This window comes from Aspergillus steynii (assembly GCF_002849105.1).
Source record: "Aspergillus steynii IBT 23096 chromosome Unknown P170scaffold_6, whole genome shotgun sequence".
Classification (NCBI taxonomy): domain Eukaryota; kingdom Fungi; phylum Ascomycota; class Eurotiomycetes; order Eurotiales; family Aspergillaceae; genus Aspergillus; species Aspergillus steynii.
Window position 1 is genome coordinate 3,038,175 of NW_020194403.1, and position 25,810 is coordinate 3,063,984.

Sequence of the window (25,810 nt, forward strand, 5' to 3'; positions counted from 1 at the left end):
AAATAACCACCTTGACTCCATGGCTGGTTCGACACTGCATCCATAACAACTTGCCACAGAATCACTGCGCTCAATCATTGAAGATCGTCGCTGTCTTGTCGTCTTAATCGCTTGATCCTTCTTTTGGGTTTTCTTTTCTTTTTTTCGTTTGGGTAAATATTCTGACTCTGCACATCCGCTCGGAGTTGTGATGGAGTCTGAAATCAGTGGTCGGGACTGATTTCAGCTCCGGGTTCATGATTCGGTAGTGAATGACTTCGCCCGCGGTTCCGAGATAGTACATATTATGGAAGATAAGGCGACCAACTGCTCCTCGGTAAATAAGATTATCGTACAATGGTGGACATTCGACATATTGGTGAAAGAAAATGGAAGAAACTCTCGATGAGGACATCGCAAAAGACAGGGACAGGGTATCTTTGCTTTTTTTTTTCGGGGTTTTCGCGGGTTTACCAGGCCCAGACCTTGAGCTGTATGACGGGTTATGGATTAGTAGGCTGCATGGCAATATTAAATGGTCGGGCATAGAACTCACCAGAGAATCCCAAGATCCGGTACACAGACTGATGCCATCATTGCTGACTCCCAAGCAGCTTACACGGTTCTCGTGGCCACTGAGGGCGCCGACCTTGTCGCCTCGGAGAACGTCCCATACCTGATATCACGTTAGCCGTTAGAACTGGGCATTGCGGGACTCGGGCCACAGGAAAGGCACATGAGAGAGGGACAAGACATACCTTGCACTCGAAGTCATCGTAACCCGCAAAGAGCAATCTTCCGGAAACCGAGAAGGCAACAGATGTGATACCGCACATTATTTGCTCGTTCTGAAAAAAAAAAAAAAGTCAGTTTCCGCTCCCACAAGCACAAGCGGTTCGTGGGCTTACCTGGTAGATGTTGAGCTCGCGGTCGGCGCGAATGTCGAACAGACGGCAGGAGGTGTCGTCGGAGCCCGTGCCAAAAGCATTTCCGTCGGGGAAGAATTGGATGGCGTTGATGTCTGACTCGTGGCCGGCGAACGTCTGGACGGCCTTTCCGGTACGGATATCCCACAATTTGGCGAACGCGTCGCAGGCGCCGGAGACGAAGATGTTTTGGTTGGTCGGGTTGATGCTGATGGACATGACGTCGCCCAGGTGATCCGCAAATTCAGTTACTTTCGAGCCCGATTCAATATCCCACAGCATACAGGTCATATCTCCCGACGAGGTAATGATGCGACGATCGTTGATAAAGCGACAGCACGATAGATAGCCGGAGTGGCCGGAAAGTTCGCGCGCGACCCGGGTGGGACCCTCGTTGGCGGAGACGTTGTAAATCGAACAGATGTTATCCAAACCACCACAAGCGACGAAGTTTCCACTGGGGGAGTAAGCACAGGTCATGACCCAGGACGACCGGAGCGGGATCGCATGGATTTTGTTGGTGGTGTAGGCGTCCCAGATGATGAGCTTTCCGTCTTGCGAGGCAGAGACGAGATGGCGACGGTCGGTTGCCCAGTGCATGGCGTAGATCTTGGCCAGATGTCCCTTGAGCGTGCGTCGGGGCTTCATTGCGATCCGAGGCAGGGTATCCGTTTGGCTCTGCGCGACCTGACGAACTGTTGGGGACGAGGGTTAGCCAGTGCGGACGGGTCAATGGGGCGACCCGCGAGGGCGCAATCGACGCCATCCACGGGCGTCGAGGATGTCCGCGGAAGGGGATAGGGGCTGCATACGAGTGGTATCGGCCAACTCATCCTTTCTGCGCTTGATCTTGTCCTTCAGACCTTCGGCCTCTCGCCTGGCCGCGGTGATCTTGGCCTGCATCTGCTCGCCGCTCATATCGGCTGCCATCTTAAGTCGAGCCCCTGGAGGAGGATTGTTGACAAATTGGGAGAACACGGACGGGGCCGTTTGAGAAGGGGGGGAGGAGGAGAGAGGGAGAGAGAAAGAGAGAGAGGAAGGGAGGAGGTTGGGAAGAAGATCGAGTCGGCGTCGTAATTATCCAGGGAACGAGGAAGGCCGGAAGAGGGGGGTGGACGCGGGAGGGCGGTGGGTGAGGAAGAAGGGAAGGGGAGAAGGGAAAGAGAGCGAGGGCGAAGAGAGAGGGAGAGAGAGAGAGAGAGAGGAAGAAGAACGAGGAGGGGGTTGATTGGGTGTGGAGCGAGCACGGCGGAAGCGACCGAGCGAGAGAAGAAAGTTTCGAGCCGGGGCAATCAAAGGTGGTTCGGGCGTTTAAGCAGAGCAGAGCAAAAGCAGCAGCAGACGCGGACGAAGCACCGACAGAGCAGAGCAGAGCAAAGCAAAGCAAGCAGAGCAGAGCAAGGCAAGGCAAGGCAAGGCAAGGCACAGGGGCGGCTGCAGAGAAGAGGAGAAACGACGGAAGAAACGAGAAAGGGGCAGCTTGACCCGGAAAAAGATTCGGAGCCCCAAAAACCAATTTAATTCCCGTCAAATAAAAGCGTCGGGACGGGCAGAATTTTGCTGCTGACAACAATGTCAATATAATTAATACCTGCCTCTTGGGGGGGTTTTATTTGTGTTATTTTAAATTTTCTGGATTTTCTTTGTGTTATTAACCTATTATTATTTAATCCCGACGACGACTGCGCCCGTACCGTAACCAATCCTTTCCTAGAGCGGAGGTTGGAGGTAACGTAGACCGGGAATAAGACGGCGGCGCCAATCGCTGGGATGATGATTGCCGACTTTCGCGTCCGTCAGACCCTCTCTTCGATTGCCAGAATTCACAGCAGAGGCTGTCGGGTTGGGGGTAGCATTCAGAGAGACAGGGTGTCTACAAGAATACCGAGCCTTGCAAGACAGAGGTATATCCGCACGAGTCTGTCCGCCGGTCCTCGTGGATCATCGGCTGGAAAGAATCAGCCATCTGCAGCCAGAGCCTCCTCCGGATGTAGCTGTCGCTGTCCATACGCAGTACGATGCACATACTCCGTCTACCTCCCGAGTACACCGGAAGTGCCTCAGATGGAGGGAGCATCTCCAGGGGGAACCTTAAGGGGGGAGCAGTGGGCCCTGGGCGGACGGGCGTTCCTCTGGTTGGCCGTCCGCAATCCGTGGGTGGGGAGGCGAGTGGGGGTTCAGCACCGACTAGGAAAGCGCTACTCTGAACGGAGCATCTCCAAGCTTAGACATGGTCCGTGACTGCATGGTAAAATACTCCCGACCGAACAGGAGTCCTGCGAAAATCCAGTCTTGGCGCCACGTTGGCTCGGAGCCTGGATGAGCAAGTATAAGTACGGAGTCATCCTAGAAAAGCTGACTGCCAGCCTGAGCTGCTGATCTAGGGCGGATGCATGTGTACGGCAGTTTGATGTCAATTGCATACTCCAGTCCCACCGAGGTCATGCAAATAAAGGAAGTTGGGGATCGACGACCGATTTCGAATACAACGAATGACTACTTACTATAAAGATTGCCTGCCCATGCTGGAGAATGGAAGGGGGTTCCGACCGGAGCCGGAGACCTTTGATCCGGGGTAGAGACCTTGGGGAAATCAATAATTACCTTCACTCGCAACCCCCGCCTACGAGGATCGGAAAACGACCAGATGCGACACTGATATATGAGAGTTCGTAACCTCGATTCGAAATGAACACCTGGAAGTCGCCAATAGTTGCACCAAATAACCTGAATTCAAATTAACATCCTTTCCAGCCGCGCCTCAAGATCTCCGACCCATCATCCTCTCCGGTCCTTCAGGCGTCGGCAAAGGGACACTTATTCAAAGGCTGTTTGATACATATCCCGGTACCTTTGGATTCACCGTATCCCATACGACGCGAAAACCGCGGCCGGGCGAAGTCGAGGGCGTCGCCTACTTCTTTGTCTCCCCCTCCGAGTTTTCCTCCCTCTGCTCTCAAGGTGCTCTCGTAGAGCACGCGTATTTCAGTGGCAACTACTATGGCACGAGCAAGCAGACCATTGACGATCAGACCAGCAAAGGCTTGGCTGTAGTGCTCGACATTGAGATGCAGGGCGTCCAGCAGATGAAGGCCAACCCCAGCATCGATGCGCGATATGTCGTTATTAAACCGCCAAGCTTCGAAGCTCTTGAGAAGCGTCTCAGGGCCCGCGGGACTGAGAATGAGGAGGACGTACAAAATAGGCTCACCCAGGCTCGAGTGGAACTTGATTACGCCGACTCTCCGGGCTCTTATGATAAGATCATTGTCAACGATGACATTGAAGCGGCGTATAAGGAGCTTGAGATGTTTGTGTTTGGACCGACGTAGCGAGATAACACTGCATTTCCTACTAGATCAGAATGATACGCATAAATGCTAGTCGTGACAGCTCCACTCGTAATCTTTGTCTGCGGTACGGTAACGCACCCCGTCGGGCCTCCCATAAGCACGGCCTCTCGGCGGCGGCGCACGAGCGAAGGGTTGCATATGCGGTCTCTTGGTACGTTATGCAGGTTAATAGGATAATTGTACGTAGTAGGTATCTCCTCCGTACTCTGTATGTCCATGCTCACTATTTTTGCAGCGGTTCATGCCTCGGCTTGTCCATGCGCTAGATTACAAGATATACTTCGCAGACTGAAATACTCGATTGCTCGATGGATGTCCACTTGCGCCGTCCCAGGGATTCGAAAGCCCATCCCTGTTGCCAAACTTAATTCCTGGAATCCGATAAGCTTTCTTCTACCAAGCAGCCGGGGAGGTGCAAAAACATCAGACTATCGACTCTGTAAGACTAGAGTACGAGCCAAAGCGGAGCAAAAGCTGCAGAAATTATGGAGAATTGTTCTGTAGCGCCCGGCTTCATTTGCTGCCGGCCATGTTTCAAGCCTTGAATCCGTTAACCTGTGCGACGGTCTGCTCCGTGGTCTACGGGGTATACTTTGCACAACATCTGGTCGATTCAAGGGCAAGTCCGCCAGGGTTTGCGTACCTCGAACTTTCGGCGGCGGATACGTTCTTTATTGGCCCTTGGCATGCGTTCATTTGTCATCTCGATCAGTCGGCAGATTCCCAGGCCAATGGCAACCCCTTGGACTTGTTGGTCAACGGCTAGTCCGATGCCTGCACCGCACAATGAATAATATCTGACTCTCCTTTCAGCCCGTGCATGGGATGATGATATGACGCAATCTTATGGCAGAAGAATCATAGTATTATTAATTCTACGGAGGCGACGCTATGCAGAGTCAGAGCTTCATCGTGTCCGACGCATGTCCATCATTGGATGCCTACTCTGGCTGTGAAGACGGATAGTCTCCGGCACCATCCTTCGTCTCTGTCCATCCCTGCGAGGCACTCTTGGTCTTGCTCATCGTTCTCCCCAGCCGACGATTAATTTGAGGCTTTGGGGCCAAATCGAGGCAGCCACCGTCCGTACGTCACTAGCAGTGCGGCCTGCACAGTCTCTCCGGCGCACTACTCCGTTCTCTGTAAGAAGGCAGTATTTCGCGACCACCTGGTAATCCCGCGGAGGCAGCATTGGGCCATGATTTGTGGATGGCGATGGTCAGGAAGCGGGTCTCCGTCTGGCGGGAAATTGCCCATCCATCGACTAGTAAGTACATGCAGCGGTAGTCTCTGGGTTTTTTCCCTTCTGGAGACATGCGACTCCACTGCTAAGATGATCGCTTCAAACGGTGCCTGACTAGCTTGGCGGAGGCTTTTCCCCCTCTCCTGCAAGTTGCAACCTGCAACAAGTTCTTCGGTCGGTCTTCACCCGGATTATTAATGACTGCTGTTGGTGTTGACTTACTCCGTACATTTCAGGGGTAGTGATCCAGTCGATAAAGACCCCTCAGGTTTATCGCGATGCGTTCTCTCGATCCTAACTCCTCCGTAGATCGTGAGGCAGGGCTGCGCAACTGGGAATCCTCGCAGGACGGAGGATGTTCGGTCGATCTAACGTCCTGCAGCCCCAACCCCTGATTCCAAGTCCCAACTGATTCAAAACGTGCTAACGGCTCGTGTCACCCAATTTTGCGGTTGCCAGTCGAGCTAACTCAACGGGTTGGACCTGCGAGCCATGCATTCAGGCCCAGGACCATTGTCAAGGTGAAACCTGCGCCTTGGAACAAGCGCCGCGACAGTCTAAACATAGACTCGAGACGTTCTAGAAAGTGGACGTACCACACTCGTTGGTCTACGGTGTAGGGTGTGCGCCCGTCGCGCGCGGTTCTTTGTTGTTGCGTGGTAGCGGTCCCCCGGCAGCGCGACGGCTCGGCGGTTCTGGTTCTAAATATAAAACCACACCCATGCAGAACCTAGAACTGGAGTCTTGGAACTAGGCAGGGCGTGCAGGGTTTCGGGGGTGGAAATAAACTACTCTGAGCCAGCGGAATCCGCCATGGACGATGCATGTACCCCAGACCATGCCCTACGGAGTACGTACCCGTCCATTCAAGCGATTGTAAACCCATCCGGGATCCAGGATGAGCGAGGCAGGCGGCTACGGAGGCATGGTCGGCAGGGTTCGCGCTTATGTGCGCGGTTTCTAATCATAGAACTACCTGACTCTGCCAGGACTCCCAGGGCTCCCAGGCCTGTCTGTGCGCCGGGATGGAGGGCACCGGCCTTGGTTCTGATGAATGGCGACTTGCCAGGGATCCTTGCCAGTTGAGCGGTTGGCTGAGGCTGGGTCTGATGACGGGATGATTGTGGCATATAATAGGAGTATTTATAACTTGCGGCGGATTCAAGCCATGGCGGGGTGTGGGCGACGGACGAATCAGCGCCGAAGTGGACTTCCATCTGATAATCGAGATAACCGGGATAGCCGTAATATTTCGATGTTCTCATTTACATTTGATATTCGATAGTATATACGATATACTCCATTTCGAGGGCTCCAAGAATGGGAAGGGACAGATTAGCATCAACATGGGGCGACCGCAAAAGGCTTCAGGACCGAAGACGGGGCCGAACTATTGCAATAATGAATGATTTCACGGGCAGGCCAGCGGTGGGTTCTGGCGTTGGTCTTTGCTCCCCGATCTACAGATGACTCCGCCCGTCTGGGAAACCGGAGGCCTCCTTTAATCAAAGCCATCAAGGTCCTGGGCAGGGAGTTCTCCTTTCCTTGGTCGCTGGGAGAGCAGGGGGGATGAGGTGACGGGGTGAATTCTTCATAAATCCGGAGTAGTCAGCAGTGCATGCAGAGGGCAGCGTTGGGATGAATGGAAGCGTCCGCGGTTGACATCATCGGAGGCTGAGGCAAATCCGATCTGAAGTATCATGAGGGATTTGATTTGGGAGATTTGGGATGATTTGATTCGATCCGAAAAAGAAAAAAGAAAAGAAAAATCAAATCAAAAAGGCGGTCATACCACAAGAAGGAGTCAGCAACCAGAATCTTCGGAGGCAACGCCAAAAGTGGCGGGAGGCAGAAAGGAGGTCGGCCAGAAGAACGCAGTGAGAATCAATAATCGGCGGGGAATCCATCGGATGATTACGATTAGGAGGGGGAGATTCCTCTTCCAGACATTAATATTATTATCTGGATGATACGAGTATTAATATCAATATCAATATTAATTACTGCGTACTATCATTCATCCCGACGGCGGGACATTCTTCAGCACCTGCAAGCAGAGCCTGAGGCGCCCGACACCTCCGCTTTCGCCCATCGACTTTCCTCTTTCCCTCATTTGCCCCCTCGGCCATTTCTCCCCCTCTCCGTTTCTTCTGTCCGGTCATTTGCCTTCTTTCTGGCGCCTTTGCCTGCCTTCGAATTGCCTGTCTTCCGTCTTAGGGGTTTTTTTTCGGGTGCTCTGCTTTTCTTCTTCCACCTCCGCCCTGACAAATCCCCCTCCGTCGACGCCGCCCTCTCATTCGTGAATCATCGTGGCCACCAGGCTCTGACGGACCGAGTGTCTTGGCTCGAGCAAACCTCCCTTCCACGCCTCGTCGGTTTGCATCCGTCTTCATCACTCCCCCGTCAACGACCGCTCGAGGATTCCTGTCCCCCCCCTTGATCACTGCGGCTTCTCCGTCTCGCTGCCCCATGATCTGCCAGTAAATAACACGGACCCCCTTTCACCACGCTCGTCCGTCTCGTCCTTTTGCCTCTTTGGCTCTCCCGGTCACGTTGCCGACAGGATTCGATTCTCGTTTTTAGGGGCTGAGCCCAATCAGTCATCCTCGGTCGAATCTTTTCCATCGCCCTGATCCCTCTCGCCGACCCTTCTGTCCTTTCGACTCCTCCCGAGTCCGACTCTCATCCTCTCGCCCATCATGCGGGAGGTCAACTTCAGTATTCCGAACGTCAACAAGGCTTCGGTCAATATCACGACCACCCTCTATGACCGCCGTGCCCTCGACTGCACATCGACTCTCCCGCTGATAAACTCGCTCAACCACCTCGCCTACCTCACCACCTCCTCCGCCCGTATCCGCGATATCCTCACCGTCGATGGCGGCATCGAGAGGCTCGTCTGCATCCTCAAGGAGGGCCGCAGCCGAGACCTGATGGAGATGTGGAAGTGGAGCCTCGCCTTCCAGTGCGTTGTCAACATCGGAGTGCGGGGCTCGGAGAGCGTTCGAACGAGAGTCGTCGAGGCCGACATGGTCCCCGTCATTGCGACCATTCTGGACAATTACATCAAAGTCGTCGACAAGGCGCGGGCACGGGCGGACACCGAAACGCAGCGGCACTCGTCAAGGCATCACGCCAAAGCCGTGCCCGGCTCCAGCGATGCCGCCACCAGTCGTCCGTCTTTCCTCGACCAGTCGTCGAACGCTGAACAGCGTGCCTCTCGCCGCCAGGCCCCTCCGCCCAACATCGAAATCCCCCCGTTCTTCCAAGAAAACCAAGCGACCGACTCCAATGCCATGGATGTTACGTCTTCGCCTCGCATGACCTCCCCGCCGGAAAGGAGTCGCCACGCACAGGAGGCCCCCAGCCAGAGGCCCAACGAGGCTCGTCATACGCACTCGGGCCACCGTCATCGGGCCATCCAGCCCCTTGCCACCATGGATACTGCCGATGGCTTCGGTCTGCGCCCGGTGCGTGACGCCGAAAGACTCCCCAGTATGCTCCCTAGTCTACACAATGGTCTCGCCTCGCAGCCCGATTCTCCCACCACCCCGAGCGGCCCGGCGCAGCCTCGCAGCGCTGCCCAAGCCCACGCTGCCCGACAACGGCCCGCCCTGCGACAGCAGATGTCGGCCTCGGGCGAATCGGACGACGGAAACGGAGAAGGCTCTACCATGGAGGATGATGCCGGGTCTGGCGAAACGACCGAGCCGATCGTCGGTCTGCAGAATCAGATGGAGATTGATGAAGTTGGCGACCGACAGGGTATGCTCGAAGGCGTTTCCAATGCCCACGACCTGACGGTAACCGATCCGTCGGAGGGAAACGAGGCCGAGACCTTCAACATCACCCACCGGTCTACCGTCGATGGCAGCATCATCAACAACGACACTACGCCGACGAACGGCGGGCTAGGCTTGTCTCCGACGCAAGCCGTCAACAACGCCAACTCTCCCACTCTTGTCCCTAGCCCCTACTCCCTTTACTGGCGCGACCGATCGACCACCCAGAATGTCGCCCAGAACGTGTTGACCACGATGCCCCGCGAGGAGGATGTCTTGATGTCCCTTCAACTCCTGGCATACGTGTCCAAGTACTGCAACCTTCGATCCTACTTCGAGCACTCTCACCTCGTCCCTAAACTCAAAATCGACCGTGACCTCCACATCCTCGAGGACGGGGCCTCGCCGATCGAGCCCGCCGAAGACGAGGACGAGTACCTTCTGCCGGACGACGTCAACATCTTCCCCCTCGTCGAGAAGTTCACGGTGCGGCATCACTCCAAGGACATGCAGTCCTGGGCCTGCGTGGTGATGCGCAACCTCTGCCGAAAGGACGAGTCTCGGGGTGGCATCCGGCAATGTGCGTACTACAAGTGCGGCAAGTGGGAAGAGTTCCAGCGTCAGTTCGCGAAATGCCGCCGTTGTCGCCGCACCAAGTACTGCAGCAAAGATTGCCAAAAGGCCGCGTGGGTGTACCACCGCCACTGGTGCCACACCACGCCATGATATGAACGTACGAAACTGTCTAATTCTTAATGCATACTGGCTTGCATAGCGTCATATCTGCCATGTGTTTCTATTTCGCTTCTTCGATTCCCACGGTTTTATATCTACCAGTGCATGGCATTTCAGAACCTGGCGGCGTTCCTATTCATCACAAAGATACCTTTTGTCGTCAACTTTTTTTTTTATCTTTGCTTTATTTTGGTTTTCGTATAGTGCAGTTTTCTTCATCCATCCTCGACTTTCACCATTTAGCACCTGTTTACTTGCACATCTAACATTTGATCATGGTTTGGTTTATTTTCTTAATTGTTTCATTAACGCGGGACCCAAAGCCTGTCTACTGCCTCGATGGATTACAGCCTTTGGTCATCATGAATATGCACACATTGCCAACTTACCATCTGCGATTTCGTTTCTTGCTTTTCGTTTTGTTTCCGCCGTCTCCATTCCGCCAGTATCCTATTGTCTTGACGCCGGATGATTCTCCTTTGTCAGCACCTGTCTAGCATATTCATCCACCCCACGGTCCCTCTGGAGCGATTTCATTTGGTCTTTCGTATCTCTTTTTTCGATATCCCGTCATTGGCAATTCTTGGTCTTGGCCTCTTATGTATGTGCCCGTGGATGGCAGATCTTATCTATGGAGTCATATGCTATCATGTGCATAGTATCTGTTTTATCTCTTCTATCTGTGACGAATTGAATAGTCAGGCCTTGGCCTGTTACGTTAACGGTTCACCTCATTTATGAATTTTATACCGTAAAACAAGCCCTAACAGACGTTTGTTACGACTCTTCTTTCTTGAAGCCGTACGTCGCCGCCAATCGCGACTCCAGATGCTCGAAGGCCGTCAGCGCGCGCTTCCCCGGCTCCAACTGGCCAGCGCCGCCGCCAAACCCGACCTTCTCGTCGTACGTCCCCGTCTCCTCGCACCGCTTGCGATACGTAGTCACCACCTGGCTCGGAACAGGCACCAACTCCGTATCGTTCAACGGATGGCAAAAGAAAACAATACTATATCGGTCCCGGGGATTCGGACTCCGCTGCTCCGCCAAGGGAAACACAACCCGATGCACCGTCGACTTGAGCAACCCATCCGTCCAATAACTCAGCAAGTCCCCGATATTCACCAGGATCGGCGGGAAGACAAACTCCTCCTCCTCCTCCTCCTCCTCCCCCTTCCCTTTCTCTGCCCCCTCCGTCGAGGCGGCGGAGAAAGGGGAGGAGAGGTCGTCGGCGGTACTCACCCCCGGCTGCACCGGCACCGGGGCCCACGTCTTCTCGGGCGTCAGAATCTCAAGACCCGGCTGGCCGGGCCGCTGGAAGAGAAGCGTGATACTTCCGTAGTCGGAGTGTGCTCCTGCGCGCACGTCCTGGTCGTGTTTGTATGATGACGTCGCGGGCGAGAATATCGACGGGTAGTACAGATAGCGCAGGATGCTGCCCGTCGAGCCGTGGGTGGGGTCATGGCGGGTTGTGAAGAAGTCGTTGGGGATCTAGATTCTCATTCCCTCGGTTAGGATGGGTTGGGTTGTCCGTATCTAGCTCTGGCGTGGTATTATCTAGGTGGGGTGGACGTACCTGCAGACCTAGGGCCAGGAGCTTGAGGATCCGATCGCATGTCTTGTGGCAGAGGGTCGCGAAGTGGTTGATTTCGGACTCGTGCGAGGCGAGGGATGGAGGGAGGGGTTGTTGGGCTTTGCCGTGGCGGAATTCGCCGAAGTTGAAGCCTCTATGACAGGATGGTTAATGGGTGGTGTGTTGGAAAGGGTCTGTTGTCGTACTCTTTGAAATCGCCCGTCTATGGACTGGTTAGTATACAACTCGACAGGGGAGTGGGGAGTATAGGTATGTACATACCCGCTGATGCTCCGGATCCAAAGTTTCCACATGCATACCGGACCAGCCGCGATTCTTATCAAATCAGTGATCATTCGTCCCCATCTATACACAGATCGGGTGGATTGATTGGGTGAACAAACATTCGGCTCAATGCGACAACTCGCCTTCTCGTCTACCGGCGACATGAAGAACTCTTTCGACTGCACCGAGATAATCAGCTTAGATCGCCAGGTCCGGTACAGAAACTCACCAAACCAAACGCCCTTTCCACATCCCCAGGCGTAAAATCCGTCCCCTGGCTGTTCACATACAAAAAGCCATACTTGGCCGCAGCGTCCAGCATCGCCTTTCCCACGGCGGGGTCGTCGGGGTTCGAGATGTCGATGATGGGGAGGTCGATGGGGGGGCCGGAGGTGGAGTCGTCCATGGTGGGTGAGTGTACTGTACCTATTCCGTAGATTCGTAAATTGTAGAAAGACAACGTGGAGAGAGAGGTATGGAGGAGTAGTTCTGACTTCTGGGAATCCTCGTTTAATATCGTCTGTCGGCAAACATTCCTTATCCTTATCAACGTGGAGAAGATCGGAGCCGAGCGAGCGATAGATGTCGCCGTCCAATGAAGGGGGAGGCTTTGACAAAATGGTTTCTCGTTATGGTTGTGGATCCACCGGTTCTGGAGACGATATTGCCGGATTTGTCGGGGGATGGACTTGATGTTCTGTAGACAGTAGAATATAGAAGGGGGAGGGTAGAGTACGGGGTAACTATGGGCAGTAGAAAGGCTACGGTTATATGTATCCTTCAGGTTATAAATTATGGTTTTCCGCCCTAAAAGCTCTGCTTTAGGTTCTTAAATCTATTACACCTATTTGATTTTAATTTACCCAGCGATAATGTATATTACTAATTTAATTATATAACTACCACTTAACATCAATATCTCAAGCTTAAAAAAGAACTTATTAGTTGTTACTATTCGAAATATTTTCTATTTGCAACTACCTTGAATTATTATAAACGTTTATATTATTATTATTATCATTATTCCGCTAATCCGCTGAAACAGGTGCTCCTACTTCGCCCAGCTGAGCCCAACAGGACAGAGTCCATACAATGGTTATCTCGCACCTTCTACGCGCCATGTGAGCCACAAGTGTCCCAGCACTGCCATGATTTTCAACCCTCAATTGCCTGCAGCGGCGGGTTAAAACACCAATCGAATGAAGAAGTTATAGCTGTTGCCCGGGCCAAGCGATACCAGTACGGGAATGGCCAAGCTGTTGAAAGTCTTACCAGTAAATTCAATATTGCATCCAATCTTCCTTCGAGTCATCGGAAGATTTGTGGTATTCATGCTCCACCAACCACTTCTCTGCGGGAGTTGGGGTGCCGTATTTCGCATAGAAGTCGGTCAAAGCACTGTTCAAGTCTGGTTCTTACTGTTAGTAGAAAATTGAAAGATCACCCAGTAGGCCATACCGTTCAATGACATAGGAAATGATGGCTGAAGCGAGAACCGACTACGGATATTCCGCTCGCGAAGGAGAATCAGAGTTCTCGGTATGGGCGTGTCTAGATATTTAGCTGGTTTGTTTAATCTGGAGGGCCATAAATCCGCACCTTTTGGGATACACAGAAGGTGAGGGTCCGCAGACGGCTGGCTATCCGCTAGGTTGTCGAGGTAATAGTCAAAGGACATTCGCGTCAGTTCTTGCATGAAGAATGTGTTAGGCATGAAGAGCGCTCCGTTCGAGACTAGGGATGATGTTAGTAGTATAATAGTGAAAGGTAAAGCTGACGTAACTCGACTCAGACACCTCAGGATAAATCAGTCCGTCTTGGGAGACATTGACGGCATCGTCAACTTCACTATCCCCCTGTTGCTGCTTTTTATCGTAGAGCTGGGACTCGCGCTTGAATTGAAGCCGATACAATGTCGCGGGAAACGTAGAATGGACTGAGACGAGGGAGAAGTTACAGCGATTCTTAAGGATGTTGTTGCCGCGAACCGCGGGACGGTGAATGATTCTCTTGAACATGTCGAAACCGTAGTATACTGCTCTGGTGTCCTCGAGTAGATGGTTTCCATGGAGCTGGTCACCATGAATCTAGGCGCTTGGTCGGTTGGGGGTTTATCCGAACCCGATGGCTGTAATGGCGCATGGATAAACTACATCCTCTTACTTCACATCCACCATGTCGAACTTTGTCAAGTCCTATACTACAATCCCGAAGGAGCTGTTCCGTATAAACAATGGCCCTGTTGTTCGCCTGCGTGCATACCCAGGCCCACGGAGGCCACCGGGCCTCTTTGATCTATTAACATACGCAGGAAAGGTCAAGCCAAAAGCGCTCAGCCCAACCACATATAAGGGTGGGAACATACATCAATAAGGCTTCAATATCGAAGGCTGATTTGCTTTACTCTTGTGCGGTGTTTTAGCGCCCAATGGAGCTTCGATGCGACCGAATACCCCCAAGACGCAAAGACTTGTCAGCACCCTTAGGGGCACGTCAGCTTGCATCTATTCCATTCCTGCAGGTTTGAGATCGCGGGCTTAATGTACCTGGCTAGGTTCTGAAAAGAAGTAGGGGTCCGTATTCCAGATGGGCTCATTCTCGTCCATGAGTTCAAAGATCATTATTCGCTGCAAGCAGGGGAAGAAACGACGGTAGATGGTGAGTCAGAAGCTCGATTGCATAGTTCGTTCGAATACTGACTGTCGAAGCCTTGAATGCTAGAATCACGGATTTCTTGCAGTCGAAAGGTCAATGTTTAACAAAGGAAGAATGGCTGTTGCAGTATCCGAAGCCAACAGAGACTGAGTGAACGGTTTCCATATGTACTGGGCAGGTGTACTGCATACCAAGTCAGTGGATGATTTGACGTACAGCGATAGGCATATACCTCGTTTCATGTCGGCAACATTCCTTATCAACGTGAAGGCAATAGATGTCACCGTCAAAGGATGGGATCGCCGTGGGATTTTTATTTTATGATAAATAGTTTAGTTTCTTGTTATGAATATGGATTCACCGGTTCTGGGGAAGATATTGCCGGATCTGTCGTGGATGGACTTGGTGATGTATGTGGATGTGTGTGTTGTAGGCTGGTGGGTGTGGCTGGTCTTGGGGTATTCTGGAATATTTAAAAGGTATGAGGTTTTAGATCTTATATTTATGCTTATTTGTTTACTATGTAGGTTTTGTGTTTTTGTTACTGGATTTCTGTTTCTGTTTCTTTTTCTTCTACAATATTTATGGTAGTATGTTTACCAGTATATGTTAGTAGCGGATGTAGTTATATATCACCACAGTTAATAGTAAATACTTCACAGATGAACTATAATGACCTTCACTAATACTCGTAATTAATTCCTTTCAATTCCGGCTCCAGTTCTAACATCAAACCAACTCAGAGGATAAACTCGAGGGGAAAGTCAGAAAGTGGGACAACAAACCGCTCTTCCGCCCGATTGGATTCTCCCCGTCATTCTTCACTTCTTCCCCTTCAGCTTCTCCTCATCCCACTTGGCTTCCTTCTTGCCAGCCTTTCCACCCCCTCCGCGACCTCACTTTCCTTCCTTCCTCTCCCTCTCTCCTTGACCTGATTTCCACTCCTCTCATCTACTTCTTCCTCCCCGCCATCGGGCTCATGCCTGACATTGACCTCCGCTTCTGTTTCCGTGACCTCACCTCAAGCTTCAACAATGCCGAGTAAGCTGCCTGACTACCCCCCGCTGGAATTTATTAACTCACCTGCGCTTCTCTCTACAGTCCGTCTCTTAGATGAATGGGCCGCCCCCCGCACCCAATCCCTCCCTATCTCGGCCCTCAAAGGCGCCGTCGTCGGTATCGATGCGTCGCACTACATCTCCCAGCACCTCCTCCAACCCTCCACCCGCGAGCCGCTTCTCGTCGCCCTGGGTGGCTTCCCGTTCGCCCTGAAGACCAATATTGAGCGAGAGCTCCAAACCTTGAAGGAATTGGGCGTCGGCTGTCTCTTCGTTTTCAATGGCCTGGGTTTCAGCACGAAAGACCAGCGGCCCGCCGTGCAGCCGGAATCCGTGCGGGCATTCGAACAAGCCTGGGACCTTTATGACCAACAGCAGGCCGATCAGGTCGTCGATGCTTTTAGTGGTGCCGGTAGGTTGCTGTGCGCTCAGCGCTTCGGTTGCTCGCACTTGTCAACATGCGCTGATACTTTTCGTCTGCAGGCACGCCTCGACCCGAAACTCTCTACCGCTTTCTGCAACGCATCCTTCGCGCACATGACATAGAGTATATGGTGGCTCCCTACAGTGCCGCGGCTCAGGTGAGATGGCATTTTTTAGGCCCTACTGTGGTGTCTTCTGACCGCGATCCTAGCTGTCCTACCTGATCAAAGGCTCGAATCCACTGGTCGACGCAGTCTGGGGACCATCGGAGGTGCTGCTTTTCGACGTCGACAAATTAATCATCCGAGTTGATATCGACCCGTCGCAGTTTGTCTGGCTGTCCAAACAGACCTGCCAGGATGACCTGGGCCGACTGAGCCAGGATCAGTTTGTCGACCTTGGCCTCCTCCTGGGATCTTCGTTCCTGCCAACATGCCCGCTCATCGAGAACTCGGCCTTCCCCGGCAAGAGTGTTACCATTCGCGATGCCCTACAGCTTTTCAACACGACGGGACGAAGTGCGCTGGCTCTCTGCACCAACTACGAGGAGGACCGCCGGATACAGGAGACCCATTACACGGAGCGTTACAAGCGCGCATACATGTCCATCAAGCACCATGTCATCATGGACGAGGAAGGCCGCGTTGGCCCGTTGGATGCGGACAACGCTCCCTCCGACGTGCATGAACTGACCAGCCTCCGGTTGCCGGAGGAGCTCTACTTCTACCTGTCTCGAGGCCTGCTGGGGACCGACGTGCCGAACTATCTCACATCTGGCGAGGTGCTGGTCTCGCAGCCTCTGGGTGTGGAGGACACTGATATCTACCGTCAGGTGTCGAGCCGGACGCTGACTCCGATCCGGACGCAATCAATCGGACTACTTTCGAACTCGCTCCATAGATTCTACCAGACCAAGGTGATCAGCGTGCGTCCCTGGTACGACGAAAAGGCCGACATCACGATCAACCTCAAGAGTCTCCCCTCGGTCAAGGATTCGATCCAATCGTGGAAAGTGCGCACCGATCAGCTTCCGGAGGGAGTCAAGAAACTCCAAGTTAGTGAGCCCTGTTATGTTCAACCGCCGTGACTAACCGAACAACTAGGAAACCTCGGGACCTTTCAGATTTGCAGTGCAAAGCTTGAAGGATTCGGATGTCGTATCTAAATCTTTGTCGTCCAAGGACGTTCCTGTACGTTCCACTCCCTTTTGAACCGGACATAGACAAGGTTCTAACGGCTACTAGGCACTGTCGTCGCAGGACGAGATTTTCAGCAACGTTTTCTGGCGGTTCCTGCAACTTCGCGGTTACATTGATCAAAGTACACATCAGCTCACCCCGTGGGGACTCTGCCTTGAGCAGGCGCTCTCCGTCCTCGACCCCGACGACTCGCTGGAAGAGGCCACCTTCCTTGCGATTGAGATGCTTCGACTTGGACTGGTCAATTCGAAGCAATGGTTCTCTCACGTGTCGGGAGGTCCCATGAGGGGAACCGGTAAGCATAGTCAACCAGTACTGGTGAAGAAGCCGCTCACTCAATGATTTCTAGACGAGGATAAGAATTTCAACATGCTGGTGTCCCGGATTGCGTGCATTGGCAAATTGCAGCACAAGAGCATCGGCTATTCCGGGCCCTTGAGCCGACAACTGCTCTGCTATCGCTCTCTGATCTCGGAGGTCCGCGCGGCGCTCCGGAGCCTGATCGAGGTCGTCCTGACCAGCCTGTTCCTCAGCGGGGATGCCGAGCGGGATCGCAAGGACTGGGGCGAAATGAGCCTGAGGTACGTGGAATATGCCGTGGGCATCTTCTCTTGCTGACGATGTAGACTTCCGTTCATCAACGACAACGACTGCGGTCTGGGCATTGCCGTCCGCACGTACCTGGATGACCTGCCTCTGCAGAACAACCCGACCTCGCTGGAGGCACGGGCCGAGGTCAAATCGAAGGGCAAGGATTGGTTCCAGCACAGCGACAGCTTCACCGGCAATCTGGACCGGGCGTTCAAGCTATGGGATGCGGTGAGTACAAGATTCGTTGATGATCGAACTCTAGCTGACAGGGTGCAGGTCTACAAGGGGACGCAGCATGCCGACAAGGAGTTTAAGGAGGGGGCGCAGTTTGAGAAGGCGAACCAGTGGCTGAGCGAGCGGCGATGAGCAGGACTGGGCTACAGCTACTTTAACTACAGTTAAACTACCATCAATGACTACAGTTACTGTAACCACAGGACCTGTGAATTAATTAATCTGGCATGGTCCCTCCCGTACGCCGTATCGTCATCCTACTTTCATCACTTGCTTCTTCGTGTTTCCAAATCTACATAGTGGTGTAGTAGTTGTAGAATGATAGGATGGTGGATACCAGCGACTGGTGACTGTTTTGCTAGGCATGACAACCATGAGAACAGCAGATGGATGGAAAACCGTGAATTCTTCTGTATACTATTCTCCCGACTTCCGAACAGGAGACTTGGAACTCACAATCTCTCTAGGGAATTTCTCCCTTCTCCAGAGGGGCTTTCCTTGCATGACCTGTTATCTGCAAATACCTGCTCCTATTGAGCCTTTGGGCCGAAGGGACATGGTTAAATGTGATTACAGAGGAGAGGTGCATATTTCTTAAATCTTACTCCCAGGTCAAGCAGTGAGCTATGTAGTCCTGAGATGTATCTGCCAAAGACGATCGACCAGCCATCGCACAGGGAACCTCAACGGAGAGATGCTCTCTGGCAGATAAAAATACCAGTCATCTTTATCTATTAAACTCAGAGTACATGTCAGGACAGTGCACTCATGGTAAAAGGGATAGAAACTACTATCCTCCCAGTCGATAATCCCAGTAAAAACGTATTTGCCGCCGGAGTTAGGATCCTATTTCACTATTATATTATTAGTTCTGACATCCCCATGCGTGAACACCGATCCGCGTGTCAATATCGAAGGGTTGAGTTCGAGAAAAAAATAAAGAAGCCTCACATAAGTAGTGCTGCTATAGTGACGAACGGAAAATTGTAGATTATGGAATTCTTCTGCCATTATGATACCTTTAAATAAGGCGCATTTATTAACGCGAAGCTCGTTAACTCTCTCTCCGCAGATCCCACCAAGCGCGCTACTGTTCTTTTATTGGATTATTCTTAGACGCAAGAAGATATTGTCCAACTGGCGTTAGATCGAGAGTTTATTTTTATATTATAGGCTAGACTATACTTCGGCTAAGGTGGTGCCAGAGATGTACGACATAAATATAATCCTTAAAGTAAGAATATCGGGCGCCTGATCCATCAGGTATTGCATGCTCGTGTACTCTATATAATCATTGATTTTAGTTATAACTTTCGCAACGATATTTTTATCACACTTAATTACTATATTTCGGATAGGGCTCTTTTAGAGCTTCTTTAAGGCCCAAAGCAGTCCTTTTAAAAATAAGATTGGGGAATTTTTAGCACTAGTCAGCTTACTGTTTAGCTCTGAGAATTGAGCCAGCAGAGCGGTTATCTTATTAGATAATAGATGGATTATTGTAGTATTCTCCGCAAGGTCGAGACGTGTTCTGAACTCCGGGGGCGAATTTCCGGGGGATTCCTCTTTTTTGTTGATTTTTAGTCCTTTAGCTATTTCGATTCTGCGAGAATAGTTCTTCAGGAATATTGATAGCAGATAGATTTCTGGTTCGCGTCTTAGTTTAGTATAAAGGCCCTCTATGACCCGAAAATTGATTGTCGCAGTATAAGATAGTCGACCATATTAAGCGTTACAATGCTTATGGATATAAAAGTCAGGGAATATAAATATTAGGTCTGCTGCAGGGTATTTCTCCAACACAGCCTAAACTTGAGTATGAGCTGTTTGTTCCATTGTGCGGCGTCCGTGTTGGGGAGAGATATTGGCGATGTCTGCTGTCCATGATGGTTGATGCTATAGTTGCAACCATTGACTGCGATGACTCAGCCGGGAGTTACCAAGTGTCCTCTTCCGCCCCACTTGGCCGGAGCTTCCATGCAATCATGAATCATTAATCATTCCAGACGCTGTAAATACTCCCTCTCTCCGCTGCACCCTCGACCCTCGACTTCCCCCCCATCTATCATCCATCCATTTCCTCACCATGGCTCGATTGAGTGTCCTGCTCGTGAGCTGCCTCGCCTTCCTGGTCGGCATCGTCGCGGCCGGCTCCGCGGTGGTGGATCTGATCCCCAAGAACTTCGACAACGTCGTGCTCAAGTCCGGCAAACCCGCTCTGGTTGAATTCTTCGCTCCCTGGTGTGGCCACTGCCGCAACCTGGCCCCCGTCTACGAGGAGCTGGCCCAGGCCTTCGCCCATGCCGAGGACAAGGTGACCGTCGCCAAGGTCGACGCCGACGAGAACCGCGACCTCGGCAAGCGCTTCGGCATCCAGGGTTTCCCCACGCTGAAATGGTTCGACGGCAAGAGTGACAAGCCCGTCGAGTACTCCGGCGGCCGCGACCTCGAGAGCCTGTCCGCCTGGATCACCGAGAAGACTGGCGTCAAGCCTCGCGGCCCCAAGAAGGAGCCCAGCAAGGTCGAGATGCTGACTGACGCCACCTTCAAGACCACCGTCGGTGGCGAGAAGGATGTTCTGGTTGCCTTCACGGCGCCTTGGTGCGGACGTGAGTTGCCCATACCCTTATAAACCCTCGTTTACCACCTCTCCGGACTGAAAGCTGACAATTTGTGAAGACTGCAAGAACCTCGCCCCTACCTGGGAAACCCTCGCCCACGACTTCGCCCTCGAGTCCAACGTCGTGATCGCCAAGGTCGACGCCGATTCCGAGAACGCCCGCGCCACGGCCAAGGAGCAGGGCGTCACCGGCTACCCGACCATCAAGTTCTTCCCCAAGGGCTCGACCGAGGGCGAGACCTACTCGGGCGCCCGCTCCGAGGTCGCCTTCCTCGAGTTCCTGAACTCCAAGACCGGCACCCACCGCGCCGTCGGCGGCGGCCTCGACGAGAAGGCCGGCACCATCCCCACCCTGGACTCGCTGGTCGCCAAGTACACGTCCTCCGAGAGCTTCGAGGACCTGGTCAAGGAGGTCAAGAAGGTGGCCAAGGACCTGCAGGACAAGTACGCGCAGTACTACGTCAAGGTTGCGGAGAAGCTGAGCCAGAACCACGAGTACGCCAGCAAGGAGTTTGCGCGCTTGAAGAAGGTCCTGGCCAAGGGTGGTTCGGCACCCGAGAAGATCGACGATCTCATCTCGCGCAGCAACGTGCTGCGTCGCTTCCTGGGTGAGAAGAAGGAGGAGACTAAGGACGAGTTGTAACTATTTTAAATGTCTTTGGTTTTGTCTGGATGATTAGGAACGGCATGATATAGCGTACTATTACTATTTACTTGTGGAATCTATGTATGACTATAAATGAATACTGACAGATCGATGAGTGTATTCTGAATCTTGGGTAGAGTTGATGGGCAAGATATTAGACATGACCGTTTTAATGAACACCTACAGTCTACGGAGTACATCTCGAGGTAATACGAGTATATGCCATAAGCCATATTAACCAACCACAGTGAGATAACTCGCGGAAACTTGCCCATCAACCCGTCAGCGCATGACGATTTGTAACAGATGCCATCATCAGCCAAGCCTGTGGCGCTCGTTTGGCTCCATGTTAACTAATTCTAGTTAGCCAGATCTGTCTCTTTCTCAACCCTAGTGTTAATTGGTGGAGGGCGTCTTTCTCCGTCGTCTGCGTGCTCGACAAGCAACTTTCTGCGAGGCTTGACCTTTTTAGATAGATGAGATTAGAAATTCTGTCGGTTCTTTTGCTTGACGTGGTGATGGTGATTGTGATGATGATTATGGAAGAATGGAGAAAGGAGAATGTCATTTGTAATGGATAAGTGAAGGTCTGGATGTGTATATATAGCTCTAGATATCTCCTCTCGTCGAGATAGAAACGGATTCAAGTCATTCAGCTCTCTACCCCCTTGTCTTCATCTTCATCTTCCACCTGAAATCCAAGACTCAACTATGCCTTCGTATCTCATCACCGGCGCATCCCGCGGACTCGGCGTATGCTTCCCCAGGCACGAAACCCTAGAGTGTCCTGACCTGACCTGAAATAGTTCGAATTCCTGCGCCAACTCTCCGCCGACCCTAATAATCTGGTCATCGGCCTTGTGCGCAACAAGCCTGCTACCGAAGAGAAGGTAGCGGCCGAATTCCCGGGACGGAACGTTCATCTCGTGCAGGGTGAATTGACGGATTACGAGGCTCTTAAGGTTGCTACCCTCTGTCGTTTATCTTCAGGATGAGAAGAAGAGTTATGCTGACTAGCGACTAGAATGCCGTCAGCGAGGTCGAGAAGATAACACCCAGCCTGGACCATCTCATCGCCAACGCAGCACACGTATCGTCCTGGTCAGCGTACGATGGGATCGGAGATCTGTACATCTTCCCTCCTAGTACTAACCCAACCCATCACTGCTGACAATCATACGCAACAGTGCAGCTAAATCCCCCCAAGAGCTCAACAACGACATCCTCGAATCCATCCGCGTCAACGTCCTCGGCAACATCTCCCTCTTCTCGCTCTTCCTGCCGCTGGTCCAGAACGGCACAGCCAAGAAGATAGTCACCATCACGACGGGGATGGCGGACCTCGAACTCATCTCGGCGTTCGATGTCGTTGCCGCAGCGCCGTATTCGATCAGCAAGGCGGCGATGAATGCGGCGTATGCGAAATTTAGTGCCCAGTATCGGAAAGACGGGGTCTTGTTTATGGGTGTGAGTCCGGGGTTGGTGGATACGGGGAATTATGAGGGTGGTCAGTTCATTTATCTCTTATTTACCTGCTTACTTGGGTGGAGGGCTAGGGTTATGGATTATGCTGATTGTGAAACGCAGCTACCCCCGAGCAACTAGCCGGGATGCAGGAGATGGTGAAGCAGTTCGCGACGTATGCGCCGGGCTTCAAGGGCCCGATTACTCCGGAAGAGTCGGTGGGATTTGTTCTCGAGACGATTCATAGGGCGGAGATCAGTAAGGGGTATGCTGGGGCGTTTGTTTCGCATTATGGGAATAAGCAGTGGCTTTGAATGTCGATGTGTCTGAGCTGTCTGGATGGATAGTAGACAATGCTATGTTATGCACAGCTGCGAGAGTTGAGTCGATATGACAGCTGTGGGATTAGTAGGTAGTCAGTTAGGAGCAACAATCAAAAACAGCCAGCCAGTCAGTCCACTTCTTTGGATCTCCTGAGTATTGTCTAGATCAATATATTCAAACACGAAATAAATCTTAGGGTATCTTCAAACAGCACGGCACCAAGGCCTAAATGCAAGCTCTAATCTCCTCTTCTTTCACTCACTCTGTCCAGTCCACGCATTATCTATTAGTTCTCCCCCCGACCCACCCTCCATCTGTATGTATGCAAGCCAACGCAACGCTAAAACCAGAGAGCAACCCGAGAATCCATCACTTCGAAGGACTACTCGGCCCCGCGTCCGAGGCACTATGCATCGAGGCCTCGAGCTCGTCTAATCTCCGGACCATTTCATCCACTGTCGCACAAACGCCGGTCAGCATGTCGACTGTCTATCTGGTCTTCCTTCTCGCGAGAAACCCGCAGCCAAAAGGAGGAAGGGAGGGAGAAGGAAGGAACGCACACTTCCCAAACATCTCCTGCGACACGTTGTCGAATTTATGCTGCAGCTGGTCCAGCAGGTCGTCGACTGCGGCGGTTAATTGGGTTTGCGCGGAGGGGTCCTATTCGATGTTAGCTGCCATTGGGGGTCTTTGTGCCGGGTGAGTGGACTGTGAATTGAGGTAGGACAGTGGAGCGGAGTATAGGATAGGACAGGGGTATAATATATGCTATGCTGGATGCGCGGGTTGCGAACCTGGTCACCGGCAGGAGAAGCGAGGGCCTCTGATGTGGAGGCTCGTTTGGATTGTTCGGCCATTGCGGAAGGGAATCGAAATTAAGGTAGTGGAGTCGAGTCTAGAAGAAGTGTAATATGTAATGTATAATTGACAGCCCACGCGCAGCGCCCAAGTAAAGATGAAGACAGACCAAATAAACCCCAGTATGCCGTCTGCAGGCGAAACATGGAAGACAGCTGATAAGCACCGGATCAACCATTTCCCCGACATTCCCTGCCACACTAGCCCCATCCAGCCTAGTGTTTTCTTATCACCAGCCTAACCGGATCCAGCCTAGTCGCATCTCAAAAAAATTCCCGTGCTTGTCGGAAGTCCGCAGCTGCGGCAGCTTTCTCTCTCTTTTCTTTTCTCTTTCCCAATTTTCTAATTTTTGACAATTAGACTTCAGAAGTTCACTTTCAAAATGCCCAAGCGCAGTAAATTGCTTCAGGCGCTGGATGACCACCGCGGTCGCGACTACGATGCTGAGAAGCAGAAGAAGCAGGTGAAGGCGGCGGCGAAGAAGAAGGCCGCGAAGGGTCTGAAGGTTGAGGTATGTTCTTTTGGGTTCTGTTCTTGGGGATGAAGGTTAGCGATTATAGATTAGACTGGTGCTGACAACTTGCAGGAACCTTCGAATTCGAAGTCCAAGAAGCAGGCCGCTGCTGAGAAGCCCGCCCCGGAGGAGGAGGATGAGTCCGACGAGGAAGAGGAAGAGGAGGAGGAGCAGGACGTGAGCGTGGTCGAGGACAAGGCTAGCGACAACGAGGAAGAAGACGAGGAGGAGGAAGACGAGGAAGACGAGGAAGAAGAAGAAGACATCCCACTCTCGGACCTCTCCGAAGACGAAAGAGAAGACGTCGTCCCGCACCAACGCCTCACGATCAACAACTCCGCCGCCATCAACACCTCCCTCAAGCGCATCTCCTTCATCACGCCGAAGACGCTGTTCTCCGAGCACAACTCGCTCGTCTCGCAAGAGCCCATCGAAGTCCCCGACCCCAACGACGACCTGAACCGCGAACTGGCCTTCTACAAGGTCTGCCAGGCCGCGGCCGCCTCGGCGCGCGGTCTGCTGAAGAAGGAGGGCATCCCCTTCACCCGCCCCGGCGACTACTTCGCCGAGATGGTCAAGACGGACGAGCACATGGGCCGGATCAAGAAGAAGCTGTTCGACGAGGCCGCGGCGAAGAAGGCGGCCGCGGATGCGCGCAAGCAGCGCGATCTCAAGAAGTTCGGCAAGCAGGTGCAGGTGGCCAAGTTGCAGCAGCGACAGAAGGAGAAGCGTGAGACTTTGGATAAGATCACTGCTTTGAAGAAGAGTACCCCTCCCTCCCTCCCCTGCCGTTCCTCTTCCATTTGGATTTATAAAAACTGCATGCTAATGAATCCCTTGTCCAGAGCGCAAGGATGACACCTCCGGTCCCACAGATGACACCAACAACCTCTTCGACGTCGCCATCGACGACAACAACCAGCCCGCCGGCCGCAAGCGCGGCCGCGACGAGACCAGCGGCCCCTCGATGAAGCGCCAGAAGAAGAACGAGAAGTTCGGCTTCGGCGGCAAGAAGCGCTTCGGCAAGAGCGGCGACGCCGCCTCCAGTGGCGACATGCGCGACTTCTCGGTGAAGAAGATGAAGGGCGGCGCGAAGAGACCGGGCAAGAGTAAGAGGGCGGCCGCGAAGGGTCGCGGTTGATTGATTCCACATGTACTTATTTATTTATTCTATTCTCGCGCTGTTTGTTTGGGTTTGGGAAATAAAAGCTGGTTGTTAGGCTTCTCTGATGGGAAGTGAATGCCTCTGTTTGATCATAGTCTTACGCCTGACCTGAACATTGGATCTACTGTAGACTTTCGGGTCTGGTGTTCCTGTATATGTTAGCCATGGATACGATCCCAGACCGAA

At 52.5% G+C, this 25,810-nt stretch overlaps 13 protein-coding genes across 13 annotated transcripts; 8 read left to right on the forward strand and 5 right to left on the reverse strand.

Moving 5' to 3' along the window:
• Positions 1-449: 449 nt before the first annotated feature.
• On the reverse strand, positions 450-1,835 carry P170DRAFT_448959 (WD40 repeat domain-containing protein; the record flags this gene model as incomplete). The annotated part of the gene is made up of 5 exons (XM_024851006.1): positions 450-470; positions 536-655; positions 738-827; positions 888-1,600; positions 1,718-1,835. 5 exons carry the CDS (start codon positions 1,833-1,835, stop codon positions 450-452), a joined length of 1,062 nt encoding a protein of 353 aa, XP_024702623.1.
• Positions 1,836-3,135: 1,300 nt separating this feature from the next.
• On the forward strand, positions 3,136-4,237 carry P170DRAFT_466612 (guanylate kinase; the record flags this gene model as incomplete). Its single annotated transcript, XM_024852428.1, has 3 exons — positions 3,136-3,153; positions 3,417-3,573; positions 3,660-4,237. 3 exons carry the CDS (start codon positions 3,136-3,138, stop codon positions 4,235-4,237), a joined length of 753 nt encoding a protein of 250 aa, XP_024702624.1.
• Positions 4,238-4,751: 514 nt separating this feature from the next.
• P170DRAFT_439011 (uncharacterized protein) lies at positions 4,752-5,147 on the forward strand. Its single transcript, XM_024849740.1, has one exon. The coding sequence runs from the start codon at positions 4,788-4,790 to the stop codon at positions 5,022-5,024; it is 237 nt and encodes a 78-aa protein (XP_024702625.1). The 5' UTR covers positions 4,752-4,787; the 3' UTR covers positions 5,025-5,147.
• Positions 5,148-8,200: 3,053 nt separating this feature from the next.
• On the forward strand, positions 8,201-10,009 carry samB (MYND-type zinc finger protein MUB1; the record flags this gene model as incomplete). The annotated part of the gene is made up of 1 exon (XM_024847846.1): positions 8,201-10,009. One exon carries the CDS (start codon positions 8,201-8,203, stop codon positions 10,007-10,009), a length of 1,809 nt encoding a protein of 602 aa, XP_024702626.1.
• Positions 10,010-10,691: 682 nt separating this feature from the next.
• On the reverse strand, positions 10,692-12,585 carry P170DRAFT_439015 (putative oxidoreductase, 2OG-Fe(II) oxygenase family). The gene is made up of 7 exons (XM_024849741.1): positions 12,368-12,585; positions 12,103-12,299; positions 11,993-12,052; positions 11,871-11,924; positions 11,795-11,811; positions 11,592-11,742; positions 10,692-11,506 (listed from the first exon to the last, which is right to left on the reverse strand). The coding sequence occupies exons 2-7, from the start codon at positions 12,277-12,279 to the stop codon at positions 10,796-10,798; spliced, it is 1,170 nt and encodes a 389-aa protein (XP_024702627.1). The 5' UTR covers positions 12,280-12,299; positions 12,368-12,585; the 3' UTR covers positions 10,692-10,795.
• Positions 12,586-12,933: 348 nt separating this feature from the next.
• Positions 12,934-13,914, reverse strand: P170DRAFT_439017 (uncharacterized protein). The gene is made up of 5 exons (XM_024849742.1): positions 13,657-13,914; positions 13,473-13,607; positions 13,332-13,424; positions 13,146-13,281; positions 12,934-13,043 (listed from the first exon to the last, which is right to left on the reverse strand). Exons 1-4 carry the CDS (start codon positions 13,889-13,891, stop codon positions 13,154-13,156), a joined length of 591 nt encoding a protein of 196 aa, XP_024702628.1. The 5' UTR covers positions 13,892-13,914; the 3' UTR covers positions 12,934-13,043; positions 13,146-13,153.
• Positions 13,915-14,048: 134 nt separating this feature from the next.
• Positions 14,049-15,009, forward strand: P170DRAFT_511951 (uncharacterized protein; the record flags this gene model as incomplete). Its single annotated transcript, XM_024854941.1, has 4 exons — positions 14,049-14,226; positions 14,296-14,394; positions 14,445-14,531; positions 14,582-15,009. The coding sequence occupies 4 exons, from the start codon at positions 14,049-14,051 to the stop codon at positions 14,680-14,682; spliced, it is 465 nt and encodes a 154-aa protein (XP_024702629.1). The 3' UTR covers positions 14,683-15,009.
• Positions 15,010-15,352: 343 nt separating this feature from the next.
• Positions 15,353-16,422, forward strand: P170DRAFT_239165 (PIN domain-containing protein). The gene is made up of 2 exons (XM_024842943.1): positions 15,353-15,998; positions 16,070-16,422. Exons 1-2 carry the CDS (start codon positions 15,563-15,565, stop codon positions 16,231-16,233), a joined length of 600 nt encoding a protein of 199 aa, XP_024702630.1. The 5' UTR covers positions 15,353-15,562; the 3' UTR covers positions 16,234-16,422.
• Positions 16,423-18,657: 2,235 nt separating this feature from the next.
• Positions 18,658-20,020, reverse strand: P170DRAFT_457654 (uncharacterized protein; the record flags this gene model as incomplete). Its single annotated transcript, XM_024851732.1, has 6 exons — positions 18,658-18,879; positions 18,910-19,128; positions 19,219-19,376; positions 19,473-19,690; positions 19,837-19,929; positions 19,974-20,020. The coding sequence occupies 6 exons, from the start codon at positions 20,018-20,020 to the stop codon at positions 18,658-18,660; spliced, it is 957 nt and encodes a 318-aa protein (XP_024702631.1).
• A 4-nt stretch (positions 20,021-20,024) lies between these two features.
• On the forward strand, positions 20,025-21,410 carry P170DRAFT_466616 (protein disulfide isomerase family protein). The gene is made up of 2 exons (XM_024852429.1): positions 20,025-20,642; positions 20,713-21,410. Exons 1-2 carry the CDS (start codon positions 20,120-20,122, stop codon positions 21,294-21,296), a joined length of 1,107 nt encoding a protein of 368 aa, XP_024702632.1. The 5' UTR covers positions 20,025-20,119; the 3' UTR covers positions 21,297-21,410.
• A 600-nt stretch (positions 21,411-22,010) lies between these two features.
• On the forward strand, positions 22,011-23,077 carry P170DRAFT_363137 (NAD(P)-binding protein; the record flags this gene model as incomplete). Its single annotated transcript, XM_024844558.1, has 5 exons — positions 22,011-22,052; positions 22,106-22,261; positions 22,324-22,427; positions 22,487-22,803; positions 22,887-23,077. The coding sequence occupies 5 exons, from the start codon at positions 22,011-22,013 to the stop codon at positions 23,075-23,077; spliced, it is 810 nt and encodes a 269-aa protein (XP_024702633.1).
• Positions 23,078-23,245: 168 nt separating this feature from the next.
• Positions 23,246-24,058, reverse strand: P170DRAFT_439023 (heat shock factor-binding 1 family protein). Its single transcript, XM_024849743.1, has 3 exons — positions 23,882-24,058; positions 23,648-23,747; positions 23,246-23,542 (listed from the first exon to the last, which is right to left on the reverse strand). Exons 1-3 carry the CDS (start codon positions 23,942-23,944, stop codon positions 23,457-23,459), a joined length of 249 nt encoding a protein of 82 aa, XP_024702634.1. The 5' UTR covers positions 23,945-24,058; the 3' UTR covers positions 23,246-23,456.
• Positions 24,059-24,251: 193 nt separating this feature from the next.
• Positions 24,252-25,799, forward strand: P170DRAFT_466618 (EBP2 family rRNA-processing protein). Its single transcript, XM_024852430.1, has 3 exons — positions 24,252-24,456; positions 24,532-25,225; positions 25,305-25,799. The coding sequence occupies exons 1-3, from the start codon at positions 24,328-24,330 to the stop codon at positions 25,598-25,600; spliced, it is 1,119 nt and encodes a 372-aa protein (XP_024702635.1). The 5' UTR covers positions 24,252-24,327; the 3' UTR covers positions 25,601-25,799.
• Positions 25,800-25,810: the final 11 nt, after the last annotated feature.

Excerpts from the sequence above, each read along its gene's own strand:
- P170DRAFT_439011 (XM_024849740.1), top strand. The coding sequence starts at position 4,788 with ATGTTTCAAGCCTTGAATCCGTTAACCTGTGCGACGGTCTGCTCCGTG.
- P170DRAFT_439015 (XM_024849741.1), bottom strand. The coding sequence starts at position 12,279 with ATGGACGACTCCACCTCCGGCCCCCCCATCGACCTCCCCATCATCGAC. Across the intron at positions 12,053-12,102 it reads TGGAAAGGGCGTTTGGTTTG|TCGAAAGAGTTCTTCATGTC; the intron begins GTGAGTTTCTGT and ends ATCTCGGTGCAG. Across the intron at positions 11,507-11,591 it reads TCCTGGCCCTAGGTCTGCAG|ATCCCCAACGACTTCTTCAC; the intron begins GTACGTCCACCC and ends ATGAGAATCTAG.
- P170DRAFT_439017 (XM_024849742.1), bottom strand. The coding sequence starts at position 13,891 with ATGTTCAAGAGAATCATTCACCGTCCCGCGGTTCGCGGCAACAACATC. Across the intron at positions 13,608-13,656 it reads TCCTGAGGTGTCTGAGTCGA|TCTCGAACGGAGCGCTCTTC; the intron begins GTTACGTCAGCT and ends CATCATCCCTAG. Across the intron at positions 13,425-13,472 it reads CCTTCTGTGTATCCCAAAAG|ACACGCCCATACCGAGAACT; the intron begins GTGCGGATTTAT and ends CTAAATATCTAG.
- P170DRAFT_239165 (XM_024842943.1), top strand. The coding sequence starts at position 15,563 with ATGCCGAGTAAGCTGCCTGACTACCCCCCGCTGGAATTTATTAACTCA. Across the intron at positions 15,999-16,069 it reads CGATGCTTTTAGTGGTGCCG|GCACGCCTCGACCCGAAACT; the intron begins GTAGGTTGCTGT and ends TTTCGTCTGCAG.
- P170DRAFT_466616 (XM_024852429.1), top strand. The coding sequence starts at position 20,120 with ATGGCTCGATTGAGTGTCCTGCTCGTGAGCTGCCTCGCCTTCCTGGTC. Across the intron at positions 20,643-20,712 it reads CACGGCGCCTTGGTGCGGAC|ACTGCAAGAACCTCGCCCCT; the intron begins GTGAGTTGCCCA and ends CAATTTGTGAAG.
- P170DRAFT_439023 (XM_024849743.1), bottom strand. The coding sequence starts at position 23,944 with ATGGCCGAACAATCCAAACGAGCCTCCACATCAGAGGCCCTCGCTTCT. Across the intron at positions 23,748-23,881 it reads CTTCTCCTGCCGGTGACCAG|GACCCCTCCGCGCAAACCCA; the intron begins GTTCGCAACCCG and ends AACATCGAATAG. Across the intron at positions 23,543-23,647 it reads GCAGGAGATGTTTGGGAAGT|TGGATGAAATGGTCCGGAGA; the intron begins GTGCGTTCCTTC and ends TTTGTGCGACAG.
- P170DRAFT_466618 (XM_024852430.1), top strand. The coding sequence starts at position 24,328 with ATGCCCAAGCGCAGTAAATTGCTTCAGGCGCTGGATGACCACCGCGGT. Across the intron at positions 24,457-24,531 it reads CGAAGGGTCTGAAGGTTGAG|GAACCTTCGAATTCGAAGTC; the intron begins GTATGTTCTTTT and ends GACAACTTGCAG. Across the intron at positions 25,226-25,304 it reads GATCACTGCTTTGAAGAAGA|AGCGCAAGGATGACACCTCC; the intron begins GTACCCCTCCCT and ends TCCCTTGTCCAG.